This window comes from Peromyscus maniculatus, chromosome X (assembly GCF_049852395.1).
Source record: "Peromyscus maniculatus bairdii isolate BWxNUB_F1_BW_parent chromosome X, HU_Pman_BW_mat_3.1, whole genome shotgun sequence".
NCBI lineage: Eukaryota > Metazoa > Chordata > Mammalia > Rodentia > Cricetidae > Peromyscus > Peromyscus maniculatus.
The window spans coordinates 145,212,402-145,232,950 of NC_134875.1; the positions used below are offsets into that span (position 1 = coordinate 145,212,402).

The 20,549-nt window shown below is 40.8% G+C and overlaps 1 protein-coding gene across 1 annotated transcript; it reads right to left on the minus strand.

Annotated features, from left to right (window-relative positions):
- Positions 1-3,085: 3,085 nt before the first annotated feature.
- On the minus strand, positions 3,086-6,143 carry LOC102928682 (uncharacterized). Its single transcript, XM_042269380.2, has 3 exons — positions 6,067-6,143; positions 5,529-5,641; positions 3,086-3,892 (listed from the first exon to the last, which is right to left on the minus strand). Exons 2-3 carry the CDS (start codon positions 5,555-5,557, stop codon positions 3,208-3,210), a joined length of 714 nt encoding a protein of 237 aa, XP_042125314.1. The 5' UTR covers positions 5,558-5,641; positions 6,067-6,143; the 3' UTR covers positions 3,086-3,207.
- Positions 6,144-20,549: the final 14,406 nt, after the last annotated feature.

The following is a 20,549-nucleotide window of genomic DNA, read 5'->3' on the forward strand; positions in this document are numbered from 1 at the left end:
AGGGACAGGGTGTGTTCATCAAATGTAGCCTGACTAGCCACATAAGCATAATTGCCCTTACCAAGAATTTGATCTTGGGAATCTTATAACCTCTAACCCTACCTTTCTGTTCAAGGTCCTTGGCTTCTTCTCTCATCTAGATGCTCAATTCTAAATGAGGGCCATATTCCAATACTGCTGTGACTAAATCTGTCAGTAATTATGTTCTGAGAGGACCATGTATTTAAAACCTGCCTCATATAAGCTGAACTATTGCTTTCTTAATTTTCTTTAAATCTAACATTTTTATATGATCCCATTTAACTTCTGTATATCCTTGGGCATACTTTTCATTTGATGGTCTTTCTGGAACAGTAATTGAATAAATTGTGGTTGATGTTTTAATTATATTAGGCTGATGTTCTCTAATTCCATAAGGTAATAGTGAAGTTGGTTCTCTGAATTCTTCTGTCTGTGTCTGAATGTTTTTATTATCAGTTTTAATAATTTTTTCTAAGGCTTACATATTTTGAGTAGTAAGCTCTCTAAGGCTTGCATATTATCAGCCACCCTTCTACTTTCTTCATCAGTAAGTATTTCTAAAGTCTTTATCTTGTCAGTCTACACTGTATTATTCTTCTTAGTAACTCTTTGTAAGGCTTGCATAGCATTTTCTAAGGCCTGTTTCTTTTCAGTCAAACTCTCATATATGGCACCATTATCAATCAATTTTTAAGGACAAGATATGAATTCCCAGACTAATAACAATTATGAGTGAAATTGTATCAATGCTAGTTAAGTTGATTATCTCAGTTAATTTTTCTAGCATCCCATTCATAGTAGCAGTGAGTATGGTACTAATTCCCTGCATTGTGGCATTCCCAATCATTGACCTGGGGAAGGTTTTAAGATTTTCCTTTCCATTTATTCTTTTACCTTTTTAAAAAGAAATTAGGCTAGTTTACCACTTAAAAGTTGTCAAGTGACTTACCAAAGTTTAGATCCTCAGAAAATTGTTGTAGATGTAGTGATGGTGCTTGACCAGCAAGTGCAGCACCAAGGCAGCAGTAGGAGATTGAAGTACAGAAGCTGTGGCACTGCACTGACTCAGCACTCTAAGAGCTAACTGACTGACTGTCTTTTGGGTGGTGGGGAGGTCCCACCCAGGCTAGCCCCTAACCTGGTACCCATGAGTGCTAGACAGAATTGGCCCAGAGGCTTGGCTATTATACAAGCACAAGGACTTTCCCACTGGCTGCCAGTAACTTGGCAACAGCTCCAAGTCCTGAATGTGAGCAAGCAGAACTCAAAAGTGAGCTGAACTATGTTTCAAGCACCCAGACTTTCTAACCTTCTGCCAGTGATTTGTCAACAGCTCTAAGTCCCGAGTGCCATCAAATGGAACTCAAAGTGAGCTGAGCTATATAGATCCAAGAAGGGGAAACAATGAAAAAGCAACCTATATGCTCATGTGTCCCTCCACCAATGGAGGCTGTGTGCACCTCTCCACCAACAGTGGCTGTGCTTGCCTCTCCACCAATGGCAGCTACATGCAGGCTGGAGATCACCAGGACCATTGAGGATGTTCTTGTTACCATTCTCCATATATGTTCCCTCAAACTCCATTTACGACCAAGGGTAGCAAGACAAGAATGATGTAGGGATCTTACTCTCACTTTTTTACAACTTTCCATTACAGGCTTCTTAAATGTAAGTTCCTGTCTGCATACATTGTCCTAAACTGGAAGTGCCCCAGTATTCTGAGAATGACAGAACTTCACTGAGAGAGCAACCTAAATATAGGACAGTAATTTTACCTGGGAATTCTATGTGCTGGAGTAAAAGCATCCACCCAAGGAATCCAAATGGTCTGTTATGGTAAAGAGCACCAGATATATGAGACAATATGGGCAAGACCTCACTTTCAAAATGACTCCATAAAGATATAAACTCTCTGCTCCCTTTTCCTGATTATTTTTAAAACTAAAGCCTTGTTTCCACTCACAGTTTGGATTTGGAATCACTAGACCACTTCATCTGTTCCTGTTACCAATAAATGTACTCGAATTCCTTTTAATCATGACTCCTGTCTTCAGTGGTATAATGGGAAGGGTTGTTAGGCCTAGCTTCTTGGTATAACGTGAGCAGAGGATTTGAAGTTACACTCCATTTAAAATAATAGCATGCAGCAACAATTCATACCAGTCCTCCTCTGACCAGCATGGCTAACTCAGTTACTTTACACGGATGTCTACCTCATCTTTCTCCTTAGATGCTTCTTCTTCTGATAAAATCTCATCCCACACATGATTCTGGAAGATGGGACTAAAGAGAGGGGAACAAAGTGAAAAATCCAGCTATTCAATGGAACACTGGCAGTTGTCACTACTCCAAGGGATTAGGCTGTCCATTAGGGAAGACACTGTTTTCCAGTTACACCCAGAAAAGAAATAAGGATTCAGAAGCTCTTCTTAGAAACACAGGCACTAAATTTGAGACACCACTTCCATCCCCTAACTCTCCAATTTGGAGAGGGCATTTCATTGTCTCAATGGGTGCACCAGTTTCTTCTTTGGGATGGAGTAGGTCCAGGACATTATTAGTGGCTTAGCCATATTCAGTAGAATCCTCTAATGCTCCTAGGTCTTCCAAACAGCTAAGTAGTGCACATAACAAGTTGTTCCACCCAGTGATCCCTTTACCCATCAGAGTAGACTGGACATGCCTGGGGTTTCAGATATTCCCATTAGGAAAAGTCTTCAGACACAGTAGGCATTGTCAGTATACAGTTGGCCTTCTTGCCTCCAAGAAAGCAGACCCTTCAGTACTACCAAGGGTAGGAAGTAGTGCTCTGTTTTTGACACATATTAGGGCTTAAATGTCTCCAAACCATTCCTGTGTTTTTTTTCAAGTTTTAATAGCAAACCTCTCACCTTAGCATTGGTCCTTAGATTTATGCCATTTTCATTTCACCAGTACTTTTGCCTGCCATAGGGAGTTGGCACTATCAGAACACATCATCTTTGCATGTAGAGTTTAGGATATGAATATCTTTAAAGAAGGCAACACATTCAATACGTAGAGAAAGATACAAGTTTCAGACACATTCTGGAAATCAAAATGACATTTTATTTTAAGTGAGTAGAATACTACAAGAGTATCATGTGGGTGTAGGAAATTTGGCCAAGGAGTCACCTGGCACAATTTGCAAATGCCATATCTCTCATTTCAGGCCTTTTGATTGGCCTGTTTGGAAGCAACCTGGGCATTCAGTTTACTCTGTAGTTTCAAGGACCTGATTTCAAAGAGGAACATAATCATAGCAAAGAGTGACAAGGTGGCTGTCAGGACCCCTATTGGGAACACATGAGTGTAGTGTTTCTTTATAAGGGCTACTTTCCTAACAGGAAAGGTGGGTGGAAAGTCAAGAGTAGTTTTGCCATAAAGATCTACTACATGGTTCCAGGTCACAGAAAGAGCTGTGCAAAGGCTACTGAGAAGCAGAATTAAGACACAGCACTTGTAGCAGAATATCTGAATCTCAGGGACTGAGGCTCTGATAATGCTAACCCTAATAGCTGCTGAGCTAAAAATCACCACCACAGGTTTTATAAAGATAGCCAATAATATCAGGCTCTGTGCACATCTAAATTCAGGTGAAATGGTCCAGGTCGAGTTGACTGGGCTGTGCACCAGAATCCTGGTCACAGAACCAGAGATGTTAAACTCCTGATGGTAATAAGCTTCCCAGAGTCCAATGTACACAAGCTGAACCACGTTATTTTCAAATTCCCAAAGGCGCCAGTATTGGCTGTTTGCAAGGATTATTCCAAATCCTGAAGATAAGAGGCTGCAGAGGAAGCCAGTCAGTCTGAAGATACACTCCTTCCCCTGTGCAAACCTGGAGATAAGACTGAACAAGTATAGAGTCAATCCATGAACATAAAAGAAGGCTGGAAAACAGAATGAGTCATGATTTAAGAGTATTAAGTACTCACACCCTGTCTATGCTGTCCAAATATTGTGTGTATGTGTGTGTGTGTGTGTGTGTGTGTGTGTGTGTGTGTGTGTGTGTGTGTTTATCAGGGTTCTACACAGAGGTTAAGTATGTATACAAAGCATTGATATTTGTGACTGTGGGAGGAGTTCCTATTGTAAGATATTTTGGACTATACTTTCACGGTATCCTACAAAGGATGCTTTTTTTCTTATTTGTTGACTAGGAATTTCAATACTTGGAATTAAAGGTGAAATACTAGTTTGTAGTAACATTTAAGGTGATGCAGACTGTATCTTTATATTCAAAACAGAACAATTATAAATAACTTTAATGAGTGTTCCGAGCAGAGGGATGCACAAGTAATTGTAGTGGATTATTGCATGATCCTTATAAGAGCACTTTAATATCTGTATAGTTATTTAATATTGCCCTTCAGAAGAAAGAAGCAAGAAGAAACATGATGTAAATCTTATGTGTATGTTGTACATGATGTTCATTTATGTCAATGAATAGCATGCCAGAATATATTCTATAAATATCTGAATATATCTGAGCATAAAATATGCACAGGAAAGGAAAGCTAAGTATATCAAGGGAGATAAATCAGACACTGTCATAATTGTTTAAATATTTTCCTTAAAGTGTTGATTTCTGTAGAAGGGTATGTGTGACATGATATAATTAAAACTAGCATGGACACAAACATAAACTTCTATTTGTAACTTGATGGTGATATAACTTGTTGGTCTAATGATTTCCTATCACACATGAGGCACTGAGTTCACTCTCCAAAACCATAAAACTAAACTATGTATATAAAAGAAAAGGAATCATGAATATGTGTATTTCATATCTGCTAATTATTCAATATTGCACCTTGAGAATATTGACTTCTTTTGGGTGCAACATATAAAGTATCCTGAGGTATTTTGGGTTAGCCAATGTCATCTTTGACACAAAATTTGCACTTCACATTAACACTATGAAGGTACTTATTTGTGTCTTCTCTCAACTCAGATCCTTGAGTGTAGCAATAAGGAAAAGGAGAAAATCATGCTGACAGGTCCTGATGAATCATTTAGCAGAAAGGAAGAAGGCAACGTCCTTCAATGATTCCAGCATCTGCCTATTTCATTGCTGTCACACATGAGGAAAATTAAGGGGCCCATAATAGGGCTTCCTTGCCATGGAGCATTATCTATCAGCTACCTACTGTTACAAAGTCTTTTGTGGAATGTGCTTCCTAAAAGAGAAAAGGCTGTAGGTCTATTACTTGGGAAATTACATAAGCAAGATGGATTTGTAATTGATGATGGCTTGGGTACCACCATGAGCTGTTTCTTGCCAAGGCAGGTCTGAAGCAGAGGACTGCAGGAGCAGTATGCTTTGAAGCAGAAATGAAAGCAGGAGGGGGGATGATTTTGTACAAGACAAATGAGCTTGCTTGGCAGGATGTGCTGCTGCCCTTGTCTGAACCCCAAGAGCAAATAGAAGCTTTTTGTTAACAACCAAGTAGAAAGCCTTCATATATCATACATTATGTTTTTACCTTTTTGTGTTAGGGGCGAAGTGATCCATTTGGAAGATGACAATATCACAAGTCTTTCTCTAATTCACTGGAAATACTGATCAGAGAGGGAGTCACATGAAGTGGTGAAGCACCTGAGTGAAAGAAGTTCTGTTAGGCACATGTTTCTACTCAGAACAATGTCTTGTTTACTGTTGAACTCTCACAATCCTGTGCATTCATACCTCTGATTTGCTTTGTTTGAACCTATATTAAACACTTCAGGATATTAGTGACCTTCCAATGATACCCAAACAATTATTATTCTCATTTTATACATAGGGAAATACAAGAGATGCTAATTCCAATTCACATACTTCAGTGAGGTACACAGATAAATGGGCAGTGCAGACACTGGAGAGTTATTACTCACTTGGGTTTTCCTGTCAGTTATGATGTTCAGAGGGATTTACTCAAATGGAAAACATGATCAATATGTCAGAGGCCTTCTTTGGCATTCTCTATTTTAAGATAGGGAAGGTGTTTAATGAAAACAACATGGAAAATATAAAATCTTTACCTTTTTATCTCTCTTCCAGGAAATACAAGTGTTACCGACTGCCAACCTTAAGGGAAGTAACTATACACATTCTTATGTTTCCATGACTACTAGGACTATGTGGTTGGTTCTGAGCAATCAATGAATTCCAAAGGGCACACATAAGATGGCTAGGATGAATTCTTTAAAATTAGTTTCTTATTAAGTCATGCACCAAATAACCACTGTCACTTATTAGGACACTGTGAAAGCTATTCTTGTTTGTCAACTTGACGAAATCTGAAATTAACTAAAATTCAAATAACTGGACACACATGTGGGGGATTTTTTTAATTAAATTTTGAAGTGCAGAGACCCACTTCTAGTCAAGATCTTCCACAGCGGATGATACACCTTTAATACAGGTATTTTATGATGAAATGATTTACCTTTAATCTGGATCACAGATTGTGCTGGTAGCCTATATAAAAGATATGGATATAAGTTTGTTTTCTTGTCTTATTGCTCTCACTTTCACTATCAAGTCCATACCTCCACTGGCATTACAGCTTACTTCTTCATGACTCCAACATATATTGAAGACAAGCTGAGATATCCAGCCTTGTTGACTGAATAACTACTGGATTCTTAGAACTTCTTTTGGTAGAGAGAAATTGTTTGAGTAGCTGGACAACAACCTGCAAGTAATTCTGATAAATCATTGTCATAGATAGACAGGGAGAAAGAAAGATAGATAGATAGAGATAGAAATAGATACAATGGTTGATACATATATACAGATATAGATAAAGATACATTTTATAAAAACAGATCCTCTACAGAACCCTGAACAATAAACATTTTAGTATTAGAAGTGGTTCTAGGAAAATACCCAGGAATCCACAAGGATGATACCAACTAACACTCATAGCAATGATGGAGAATAATGAACTTACCTTCCCCTATAATCAGATTAGTGACTACCCTAATTGTCATCATGGAACCTATATCCAGTAACTGAAGAAAGCAGATACAGTGATCCCCAACCAAGCACTGGGCTGAGCTCCTAGACTTCAGTTGAGGATGGAACACAGGAGCAAGTGAGGTCAAAATCATGATGGGGAAAACCACAGAGAAAGCTGACCCAAGCTGGTGGGAGCTCATGGACTCTGGCCTGTAAGCTGAGGAACATGCATGGGACTGAACTAGGCCCTCTAAATGTGGGTGACAATTATGTGCCTAGATCTGTTTGTGGAGCCCCTGGCAGTGGTACCAGGGCTTATTCTGGGTACATGAAATGGCTTTTTGTAACACATTCCTTAGGGAGGGATACCTTGCTCAGCCTTGAAACAAGGCATAAAGGCCTGGTCCTGCCTAAACCTAGTATGTCTGACTTTTTTGACTCCCCAAAGGAGGCCTTACCCTCTCTGAGGAATGGATAGGGGGTAGGATTGAGGGAGGTGGGAAAGCAGAGAAAGCGAGTGAGGAGGAACTGAGATTGGTATGAAAAATAAAAAAAAAAACTTTTAAAAATAAGCTAATTAGAAAAAAGAAGTGGTTCTAGAGCAACATAAATAGGAGGGTAAATTTTTGAATATCTGGGATAGCTTTCCAATTCATCAACACCTAGAGTTACTGAAACCTCTCCAATTACTGACCTCCTAAGGAAGCTCAGAGGGAACCAAAAGTCTATGGTGTGAACATAAAGAGACAAATGCATTTGATTGTCTTGGTTCACCAATTGTGAAAGGCAAGGAATTTGGTGACTCTGTATATAAAACTTTACAAATTTTATGAAAAAAATAGGGAAAATAATGGTAATGGTCAGTTGCTCCTAGCATCTCTGGTCAAATTGAGAAAGAAAAAGAATGGACTCACTGGTAAAACTCAACAGCTCCAGATGTGCATAAACAGTTTAACAGTATCTAAGTGTGCCCTGGAGGAAAATCTTTGCTCAAGCAGCAAAAAAACTCAAGTTGAAGAAAATCAAACTAAAGCCTTCATTCTAATGTTAGGTGACATATACCAAAAAATTCAATCCCAGCCTTGATTGACTTTTAAAATAAGGGCAGGAATTGGTAAGAATGACATCCAGTAACTTGGGAGGGGATGGTATTGAAGCTGAGAACTTTGAACCCACATACTCAGGGTTTATCTCACGGCAGGCAGTATTCTCTCCATCCTCAATAGAAGATGCATTTACATCCTCAGCCAAGACATAATGCCATTTTTTTGCCTTTGACTGAGAAATCAGTTCTTCATTGTTTGCTAAATCAATATTGACTTTCTCTGATCGAAATGCCAGGCAAGACAATACTGATTTCCCTCAGAGCCAAAAAAAAAATGCCTCTTGACCTATAACCATACTTAAAGCAAAGCAGGCTTATGGAAAGGAAGTAGAAAGTGTTGTCCATGAAGAGGTATGCTACACTACTAAAGATCTTAATGAGTTTGCAAATTCATTTAAACATGAGTATGGGGAATATGTGTGGGAATGGATTTTAAGTGTATGTGATAATGGCAGAAGGAACATAAAATTGGATCAGGCTGAGTTTAGTGATATGGACACTCTAAGTAGAGATTCTATGGTAAATATGATAACTTGCATAGTTTAAAAAAGGATGTCATAAGTTTGTTTGACTGGTTGGCTGAATCATCTGTATAAAAATGGCATAATAAAAAGTAGTTCTGGATGCCTGCCATCCCTTGGCTTAGTATTGATCAAGGGATTTTAAGGATCAGGGAAATTTCAATGCTAGAGTGGGTACACTGTGTAAAACATCATCCTCCACAATGGAATGGCCCAGATCACAGATGCTTCCCTAATCCTATATGACTAAAAATTGTGTGAGAGGAACCAGCAAATTTGAAGAGTTTATTGAGGGTGGCAGACTCTGCTGCTCAGTTGTATTAATTAAATGCAGTGGGTTTATACGGTCACCAGAGTAGATAGGGCCAGGTGGCAGTACTGAATTGCCAAAGGCAAGGTGATTGTACATATCATAATGGGCAGTGTTGACAAAAAAAATCTCCATAATGGCCTGTACCATAATTTTCAGCAAAGGAAAGGTGAATTTTGAAGTAGCATAACTTCTATGGACTTTTTTTTCTTCTTCTTCTTCTTCTTCTTATTATTATTATTTTACAACACCATTCAGTTCAACATAATAGCCACAGAATCCCCTGTTCTCCCCCTCTCGCCCACCCCTCCCCCTAGCCCACCCCCCATTCCCACCTCCTCCAGATCAAGGTCTCCCCCGAGGACCGGGGTTGACCTGGTAGACTCAGTCCAGGCAGGTCCATTCCCCCCTCCCAGACCGAGCCAAGTGTCCCTGCATAAGTCCCAGGATTCAAACAGCCAACTTATGCAACGAGCCCAGGACCTGGCACCAATGCACAGCTGCCTCCCAAACAGATCAAGCCAAATGACTATCTCTTTCAGGGATCATTTCTATGGACCTTTAGTGCTGGCTAATCAATCATGGTGTTTCCAGAAATAGATAAGAAGAAACTGAATGTTTGATCTATCTCAGCAGAAAAATTATCAAATAAATAGAAAGAAGGCTCCATTGGATCATGGCAAAAGGAGATCGCAGTCCGTTAATCAATATCCAGACTTGAGCCAGTTTGTAGACCCAAACCCTTTGAATAAATGGACAGCTAGGTTCCTGAGGAAGGACCTTGATAAAATACCAGAGTTTTATTGTTAGCCTTTCTATGGACCTTCCTCAGAGGGACCTAAGGCCTTTTATAATGGTGGCTGTACACTGGGGGAACAAGAGCACTGAGACATTATGGCATCTATTGGACACTAGTTCTAAAATAATGCATATTCTAAAAGATCCCAAGAAACACTGAGGCCTCTTAAGCCCTTTGAAGGCAAAATGACTCCATCATATAGATGGCAGACACAGAACTACAGTGTGTGTTAGTCTGATTGACAGGTAGGGCAGAGGCAGGACCAGTCCAGCTGGTCTCTCCCTGGGGATGGGCGGGATGGTGAATGTCCATGGCCCAGACCTCCCCATTCCACCAGAGAGAAGCACACTGAGATGGGAACCTTATCAAAGCAGGGACTCGCTTTATTGCATCAGGAGTGGACTTATATAGGTTGGGGCGATGTGGGGAGTAGGGTGAGGATAGCAGGCCAATGAGATGATGCCAACTCAGCAGTTACTAGGCAGAGGCCATTCTAGGTCTGATAGAGCTGAGTCCGAAGACAGGTTGCCAAACTCGAGCTAGGCACAGGTAGTTACACTGGGCCTCATGCCCAGGACTTATGAGGCCAAACACCTCCCCCCTTTTGTTTTTTGTAAGACATGGCTCCTGTCTTAGGTCGTCCCCCACTTGGAGATCTTAGCTGTCATTGAGTACTATATATCATGAGTAAGAGAGGGGTGTCACTCCATGACCTGTCTCAGGTCGTCTCAGCCTGCCTGAGAGCTTACCTGTCATTGGTCAAGTGGAGAGCAGAAGAAGTGCACTCATAGGAGGATACCCAACCATGGGAGGGACCAGACTCCTGAGAGACTAATCTTTGGTAGTGTACCTCGACCTGATTTATCTTAATTGACTCTAATCTCTGGGGAATAAATTGTGTGAACTTATTGAACATGCAAGGCCCAATGGTGAGAAGGAGAAGGAAGGGTCCAAGGAAGGGAAGTGGGTAGGGTAAGAATCTATGAAGGCCTGTCCACAGAGGACTGTCTTGAAACTCCCACCATCTCCTTTCTAGGTCTTTCTTGATCCTCTTTATCTTATCCTGGACAATCCCCAACTTATTAGAATAAAGGCACCATTTTTCCTGTAAAAACAAAGACCTCCCCTTTCCATAGTTAGGAGATCTAACCCCTCCTATTCTGGAGGACTACCTCAGCCAGAGAGTCTAACTGACTCTGAAAGTCAAGAATGGTTTTGGAGATGGCCTTTACATCATCAATTATCTGAATTGATAACTTTCTTAAAAGATGTGTGGTCAGGCTTATCCCAGTGGCTCCTGTGGCCATGTCTGTAGTTATTCCCAGGCAAACAAAGAGAGGTATCATTTGAATGGCCCTCTTAGACCTTCCTCCTATGTAGTCAAAAGAGGGTATTGGAGGAGTTTCATTACTGGGAATGATATCCACAACTGGTATGAGTATGGCAGGGGCACAAAGGCCTGTCTATGTCCCATTGCTCCTCCACACACAAAAACTGTTCCCATGGGGTAACATGCCTGATTAAAAAGGGGGGCTAGTGCAGTTGCCAGCACAACAGAAAGAGGAGACCTGGCCCATATCATCAGTGTCCATACTATTTTTGTGGTGGAGCCCAGAGACAGGAATTATGGGCAAAACATGGAGGGGCTGCACCTTAATTGATGGGGTAGGGGAGCAGCCCAGTGGGGACATGGTAGAGGAAACATCAATTTCAAAAAATGTAAAGTTGGAATGGGAAACATTATCAGGCAATACAGTGGTCACAGTGGCCTGGGTGGAGGCAGAGCCAACAATTCTCAGCAAAGGAGGGGCTGGTCTGATTGAACATGGAGAAACATGTCTCCAGGATGGGCTGGGTATCAGCATCAAGGTTAAGATACCATTTCTGATCAGGGAGGGCTAAGGGGTGGTAGAAGACCTCGAGGAACTCAGCTTTAAGCAATTGTTCCATTCTTTTTTGGATCTGTAATTCCCACAACTGGTCCTGCACTCCCTCACCATCAGAGTAACTGATGGGGGCCTCCAATTCCCAGCAAACATGGTTACCTGAGTGGCTGAAACAGGGTTCAGTTCCCCGCTGGGTACCTTCCAGGGCAGAACCAAAAGTACCCGAATGGCCAATGCCATTTCTGGTGGCGAACCAGTAGGTCTTATTCTCAGTCTTTCCAATGCATTCATATACCATGGTGTAGCAGGTGGTATGCATGGATCAGTAAAAGGAGGAGCAGGGGCAGGGCCCAGGTTTGCCATTTACAGTGAGTATGATTTTAGGCTTTAGCACACATACCCATTTGTTGGACGCAGAAACCAGGGACCTAGAGGTATCAATGAAATTATAGGCAATTTTAGCACCAAAATCTGACTAACTGATGGGAGACCCACTTATGTATGAAATCTAAAATGTTCTCCGATTGCAGTCACAGGGCTTCCACATCATCTGTTCGGGATTGCTCTGGCATCATGTGGGTTACCAAAATTTCCATCATCGGGCTGGACAATTAACATCAGTATCAGAACAACCAACAGCATCTGCATCTTTGGTTATTTCTGAGGAAGAAGCAAAAAGACTCCCTGGAGCCATGATTATTATTGTCCCCTTGTTGGGGTAAATATTTGAGGTCTCTGGCCAGTACCCAGATTGGTCTCTTTTCATTTTTAGGAAAGACACATCCTAACCCTCTTCCTGCAGTGAGGAGTAGGTCTGGGCCCCCTCCAGGCCCCAGTTAAGGGGTCCCTCCACTTGACTCAAATGGTACTGTAGGTAACTGATGAGGACCAATGTTTTTGAAAAGGAGACAAATATTTATCTTCCTTAGAAAAAATAAAACATTTAAGGTTAATAATGCCTTTCTTAGTTGATCATGTGAGGGTAGAGACTCCCCCTTTTGTTTTCGTAATTGGGACTTAAGTGTTTGGTTGAATCTCTCCACAATGGCCTGACCCCTAAAATTATAGGGTATGCCAGTAGAATGAGAAATTTTCCAGGTGTGTAGGAAATTTATAAAGGCTTTGTCAATAAATCACGAGTCATTATCTGTTTTGATTTGGCTAGATAAGCCAAGGGTGCCAAAGCATTGAAGCATATGACTAATAGCATGCTTGAATTTTTCCCTGGCATAAGCTGATGCCCAACAGGTGCAGAGAAAGTATCTATGGGAAGAAAAACTTACTTAAGCTTTCCAAATGCTGAATAATATGTGACATCAATCTGCCATAGATGATTGGGGCAAAGCCCTTGGGAATTGCTCCCTATCTTTTGGAGGGGAGGAATCTGAAGGAAGGGCTGACAGGACTTATAGGTACAGACAATTTTTTGAGATCTTTAATTGGTACCTGAGGAAACTTATGTTTCAGGCCTCTCCAGTTAACATGGGTAAGTAAGTGGAAATCTGTGGCCTCAGTAACAGTATTACATTGAGGCATAGAAACCAGATGGTCAGCCAGTTGATTTCCTTTAGAAAGAAATCTCAGCAAATTTTGGTGGCCTCTTATATGTTGTAAATAAATGGGATTGAGTCTCTGTTTAAATAAGGAGCAAGCCTGTATCATAAGAGGAGAAATGGGGTTGGAATCTAATTTAATATGGGCTTCAACCAGGTTGGGCAAAAGATTTACAACATAAAGGCTATCAGAGAATAGTTTAAATGACTCTGATATGGAATCTAGCACCATAACAACAGCAAACAGTTCCTTAAATTGTGCAGACCTCGCCGGGCGGTGGTGGCGCACGCCTTTAATCCCAGCACTCGGGAGGCAGAGGCAGGCGGATCTCTGTGAGTTCGAGGCCAGCCTGGGCTACCAAGTGAGTCCCAGGAAAGGCGCAAAGCTACACAGAGAAACCCTGTCTCGAAAAAACCAAAAAAAAAAAAAATTGTGCAGACCTCTACACCTCGCAGGAGATTGTTTTTATAGGAATAAGTTCCTCTCCTCTTCCAAGGGGTGGGAACACAACTGGGGGGGGGCAAACGTCCCCTGTTGGTAAACACCATAATAAAATTGGGGTTTGAGTGGGGCAGAAAAATTCTATGGGGCCTAGACTCCATTTATAAGGGCCATAATGGCAATCAACCTTCCTTAGAAACCCCTCAAGGGCTGTGACAATTCTGTACTATTTCTTTGAAGCCAGGTAAAGTCAGTAATTTTAAATGGAAAAATAATGGAAAAAGGTTCTTTGCCAAATACCCTGACAAAAATATCCTTGCCCTTACTAATACAATCAACTACCTGGTTGGTCAGGGAGTAAACCCAGGGGGGCTCTACCAACCAAGAGGTGAGCCCAGTGAATGGGCTCCCCTTCTTGTGCTAACAATGAAGTGCATAAGTTTTCCCCAGGAAAAATACACAGGGAGACAAGCAGGTCAGGGTTGAATCTCCTAAGGGACGCTGCATCAATGGCTTATTGAACTTGTTTCAAGATTTGCAAATGATGGGAGGATAAGGTAATCTGAGATGAAAGGTCAAGGCTCATAAGGGGTTCATTTAAAGAGGTTAACTGCACTGTGGGCACAGAGATCCATGGCCTCAGCCAATTTATCTCTACCAGCATCTTTTGAAGCTGAGTTAAGGTATAGGTTTTCTGAATAAATAACTGGGGTTTAGCTGGGGAAACTGTATTAAGTGACAGGAGAGTGCCCAGAATTTTAAAGGTGGAAATGGACTGTATTTTATCTGGAGCCACCCTAAAATTATGATCTTTTAAAATGGTAAGGCAATTAGTAGTGAGGTTCTGAAGGCCCATCAAAGTGGGACTTCCTAGAATAATAACATTCATGTAAATATATAATAAAATCTCGGGGTATTCCATTAGGGAGGAAAAAAGTATGTGACATAAAGTACTGACACATAGGTGGGCTGTTAGCCATCCCCTGGGGCAAAATAGTCCACTCCAACCTTAAGTCTGGGCCCTGGAAATTGGTAGAGGGCATGGAGAATGCAAAATTCTCCATATCATCTGGATGTAATGTAACGGAGAAAAAGCAATCCTTAATATCAATGATAGTCAGATAACAGGTATTAGGGATGGCAGATATACAGGGAAGTACCCTTTGGGAGCGTTCCAAATGGGATCATTCTTTCATTGGTTTTTCTTAAGTCATACAGGAATCTCCAGGAAACATTAGCCTTTTATATATATATATATATATATATATATATATATATATATATATATATATATATATATATATATATATAAACAGGAGAGTTCCAGGGGCTGGTGGGCTGGTGGATGGCTGAACATGTCCCAAGGACAATTGTTGTTTAACCAGAGCACCAACTGTTGTAATTTAAAGGATGGTAGAGGCCACTGCTCAACCCATCCAGGTTCCTCAGGTGTCCACTGAATCTTTGGCACCAGGGGACAAGCAGTGTCCCTTAGGACTGGGGATGAACCTTGGAAAAGTCTCATCTGAGCTTCTCAAAATAGGGATCATCCCTATAATTGGGGTGTGTTTCCAGCCCCTCCACAAACTGCTGCTGGTACTCTTTAGTGTCAAGCACGTCCTGATAACAGGCCTTATGGTCTGTGGTGATAAAGGCCCCAGCTTCCCCAAGGATGTCCTGGCCAAGAAGGTTGTCAGTTACACCAGGAAGCACAAGGGGATGCACCTCCCTGTGATTACCATCTGGGTCAGTCCAGGACAACCAATTAGCTGTCTCCCATGACATAGAATACCCCACACACACCAAGCATGTGGGGTCTGGGAACCAACTGCCAGGAGGAGGGGACTTCTTCCTTTCAGATGATCATGTAGTCAGCCCCAGTGTCTATGATAAAATTAAAAGTTTTTCCTTCAATGGTTAGGGTCATCTTGGGCCTTAATCTGGGCACCAAGGGTATGGTCCAGTGGGCTTTGACCACCTCTTTCCCCTTATTTAACAGGGTTGGGGATCATTCCTGGGGGAATTTAAAGGCATCCTTAGAGGTTGAATTTAGATCTACAGTCTTTTGCCCATGGGGACTCCTTCTTACAATTGGGGCATAGGGTGCAGAGCAGGCCCAATAAGAAGGAACCATGGAGGCACCCTTAGCATGGGTAGGACACTCTCTTTTAAAATGGCCTTCCTCCCCACAACTGAAGCAAGACCATTTTCCTCCCATGGAGACTTGCCAGAGGACATTGACTAAGGTTGTAATCTGTCCCCTATTAGCTGCCTGCACGGCTACAGCCATGGTCTGGGCCTCGTGAGAAGTAGAGTCAACATCTGGGGAGGCCACAATCCATTTTCTAGTATCCTGATCTCTCAATCCAGCATGGACAAGCTTACGATCAGTGTTCACGCATCTGATACCAACATTTTAACAAATTTATTCCTCAGCTTCCCAGGAGGAAACTTTCTCTGGAGATGCTTGTTGACCCTTAAAACAAATGTCATTAAGTCCTTGCCTGATCTCTGATGGACCCTGGATGTAGGAGCTTCCATTGGGGCCTTTATCCAATTATTCCCAAGCAGCTATCCCAAGTGCCCTAACCAGATCTTGATAGGTGTCAGGGATAGGGGCCTGCTGGAGGCCAGTGGAGTATATGATGGAGGTACTGGATAGCATTCCAAAGGTGATAGGGATTTAAAGGTTAGGTGCTTGATTTCTCTCTGCCTGGACCCTGCACTCCTCTAGATAGAAGGCATCCCATTTTAAGTAGAGAGGTCCAGGGAGGACTGCTTTGGCAAGGGCCTTCCAATCCCAAGTGCTCAAGGCTTGATGAGCCAGACCCAGAAGGATAGTCTCAGTGGCTAACTTTTACCACAATGAAAGTTAACTCCATACACAGTTTCTTCAATGCCCATATTTTCTCTGAAGTAGATTGGTACTGCCAGGAGCCAACATGTGTCAAAAAAGAAAAATTTCTAAGTTATTAAGACATTATAAATGCCATATTCTGTAGATCTCTGAAGGGTTTGAAGATGACCTGTCTATCTAAAATACATCTGCTCAATTTTTAAAACATATCTAATATGACTACAAGTTCTATTGTAATGTCTAACTACTAACTTTCATTTCTTTATATCCTAAAAGTTGATAATAATAACTTTTAAGGATCAGAAAATTGCATTACATTGTTAAATGAATGGTATAAATACAATTAGAAATATACATATAACATTTTCTAACAATATCAATTTCAAATTTGTATACAATATAAAACAATCCAATCCAATGTAAAGTATTTAAAACTAGTAATGGTCTTTTTCTCTTTCTTTTTCTTTTCTTTTTTTCTTTTTTTAAACAAGAACCTTAAATCTAATCTCCTTTGCTTAGCTCTTTTCATAACCCTTGATAACAACTTGTAAACAATGCCCTAAACAATGAAAATTATCCCAGACCCAAAACCAATTAAAAGACCAAAAAACCACCCACCCCACACCACCTCATTGGGAATGTGGACGTCGTAATCTTAAAATTGGTTCCTGCTTGGTATGGGCTAAGGTAACTTTATCCTAAAAAGAAAAATTTTAGGTTAGTTGTCAAACTCTAGGAAAGAAAACTATATCCTTTGTTATCCAGTCTGTGTATAATGCCAAAGTTCAAGGTTTATCTCAAGTCGTTATTCAAGTAGTCTTTGAGACTGGATGATCTCAGCTAGCCCTCTCAAAATTGCACTTTGTAGTTCAAAGCTGATCTGTAGATGATGTTTGTCAGCTTAGTGATATTATCATTGTCCATGTGGAATTGTTGTTGTGGGGCCTCATCTTCTTCCTGGAGAATTCAGTTGATGTTAGGCCTGGCTATGATTTCCTGCAGAAAACTGATAAGAGACTTGAACACAAAGACTTATATATGCAGCTAATTGAAGCCTTCTTTCTATAGTTAGTTAGTACTCTATATGACCATTCATATCTTACAAAGTTTAATATATATATATATGAATATTAATCTTATAAATTTCTTAAATTTTATATTATTTTACAATATCATACAGTTCTACATAACAGCCACAGATTCACTTTTTGTCCCCCTTCCTGCCCCCCTCTTTTTCCCCCAGCCCACCCACCATTCCCACCTCCTCCAGGGCAAAGCCTCCCCCGAGGACTGAGATCAACCTGATAGACTCACTCCGGGCAGGTCCAGTCCAATCCTCCCAGACTGAGCCACACGTCCCAGCATAAGTCCCAGGTTTCAAACAGCTAACTCATGCAATGAGCCCAGGACCTGGTACCACTGCCTAGATGCCTCCCAAACAGATCAAGCCAATCAGCTGTCTCACCTATTCAGAGGGCCTGATCCAGTTGGGGGCCCCTCAGCCTTTGGTTCATAGTTCATGTGTTTCCATTCATTTGGCTATTTGTCCCTGTGCTTTATCCAACTTTGGTTTCAACAATTCTTGCTCATATAAACCCTCTTCTTTCTTGCTAATTAGACTCCTGACGCTCCACCCAGGGCCAAGCCATGGATGTCTGCATCCAGATTCCTCAGTCCTTGGATGGGGTTTTTGGTACAACTATTAGGGTATTTGGCCATCCCATCAACAGAGTAAGTCAGTCCCGTCTGTCTCTCAACCATTGCCAGCAGCCTTTTTTGGAGGGATCTTTGTGGATTTCTGTGGGCCTCTTTAGCACTTTGTTTCTTCCTTTTCTCATGTGGTCTTCATTTACCATGGTCTCCTATTCCTTGTTCTCCCTCTCTGTTCTTGATCCAGCTGGGATTTCCAGCTTTCTTTCCCTTGACCCTCACCCTTCATTGCTCCTGCTCATCTCTAGGTGGTTCATGTAGATTTCAGCCATTTCTCCATCATTGGGCAATACTCATGTCTTTCTTGGGGTCCTGTATTCAAGGAAGCCTCACTGGTGATGTAAGTAGCAGTCTAGTCAATATTGTTCCACATCTAGTGTCCTCCTATGAGTGAGTACATGCCATATTTGTCTTTCTGAATCTGAGTTACCTCATTCAGGATGATTTTTTCTAGATCCATCCATTTGCCTGCAAACCTCATGATGTCATTGTTTTTCTCTGCTGAGTATTATTCCATTGCATATACGTGCCACAATTTATTTATCCATTCTTCAGTTGAAGGGCATCTAGGTTGTTTACAGGTTTTAGCTATTACAAACAATGCTGATATGAACATAGCTGAGCAAGTGCTCTTGTGGTATGATTGAGCATTTCTTGGGTATATGCCCAAAAGTGGTATAGCTGGATCTTGGGGGAGATTGATTTCCAATTTTCTAAGAAAGCACCATATTGATTTCCAAAGTGGTTGTACAAGCTTGCATTCCCACCAGCAGTGGAGGAGAGTTCCCCTAGTCCACATCCTCTCCAGGATAAAGTGTCTTCAGTGTTTTTGATCTTAGCCATTTTGACAGGCGTAAGGTGCTATCTCAGATTTGTTTTGATTTGCATTTCCCTTATGACTAGGTATGTTGAGCAATTCCTTAAATGTCTTTCAGCCATTTGAGTTTTCTCTGTTGAGAATTCTCTGTTGCGAATTCTATAGCTCATTGGACTGTTGGTCATTTTGATATCTAATTTCTTGAGTTCCTCATATATTCTGGATATCAGCCCTCTGTCAGATGTGGGGTTGGTGAAGATCTTTTCTCATTCTGTAGGCTGTTGCTTTGCCTTGTTGACAGTATCCTTTGCTCTACAAAAGCTTCTCAGTTTCAAGAGGTCCCATTGATTGATTGTTTGTCTCAGTTGTCTGTGCTACTGGTGTTATATTTAGGAAGTGATCTCCTATTCCAATGCATTCAAGACTACTTCCTACATTCGCTTCTAGCAGGTTCCGAGTAGCTGGATTTATGTTGCGGTCCTTGATCCACTTAGACTTAAGTTTTGTGCACGGTGACAGATATGGATCTATTTGCAGCCTTCTACATGTTGATATCCAGTTATGCCAGCACCATTTGTTGAAGATGCTTTCTTTTTTTCCATTGTACACTTTTGACTTCTTTGTCAAAAATTATATATTCATAGGTGTGCAGGTTAATGTCAGAGTCTTCAATTTGATTCCATTGGTCCACATGTCATTTTTTATGCCAATACCAAGCTGTTTTAGTACTGTAGCTCTATAGTAGAGCTTGAAGTCAGGGATTGTGATGCCTCCAGTGGTTGTTTTATTATGCAGGATTCTTTTGGCTATTCTGGGTTTTTGTTTTTCCATAAAATTTTTAAATTTTGATATAAAATTTATACTTTAAGAAAAGTTTAAATAATCAGAATAGAATCAAAGAGTTGAAATTAGTAATAGAATAGTCCCTTAATTTTTTTTGGTTTTTCTCCTGTCCCATAGCAGAAGATGGCTCTTTTCTTCTGGCATGATACAGGAAGTTTGCATCTTACTTTTAACAACATGCTCAAGTGTAAAGAAGGAGAGAGCCATTCTCCAACTCCAAAGTCAGCTTTAAATTTTAAAGACCAACAGTGTTAAATTTCTTTAGAGAAGAGCAGAAACAAACATTTAGGAAGACTTATAAAATTTTTTAGATGATATACTCATATGCCATTTCACTCTGTTTCCTGGGATAGGTGATTTTTTCCTTTTCTTCAGTTGTCTCATTTGTCCAGTGTTCTTCAGATTCATTAACCTTCATTCCCCTAAAAGACAAAAACAAAAAACCTTTCCCCAAGACTAATTTTCGGGATGTTCCCTTTCATCAAGTTATTAGGTGATTAAATGAAAAGGCATGTGTTGATGGTATAAGTTAGGTTTAATTGGATGGTCATGCTGGTTGATGAACAATCACCTCCTCTAATTAAGAGGTCTCTCTTGTTCAAATTGAACCTTTATCAATTCGATGGTATCCGCAGCTTATCTTCTCCTGTAGAAACAAAAGAAAAACCTCATCCCCAATGTAACACATATCCTGGTTTCCATTCTAAGGTTAGCACAT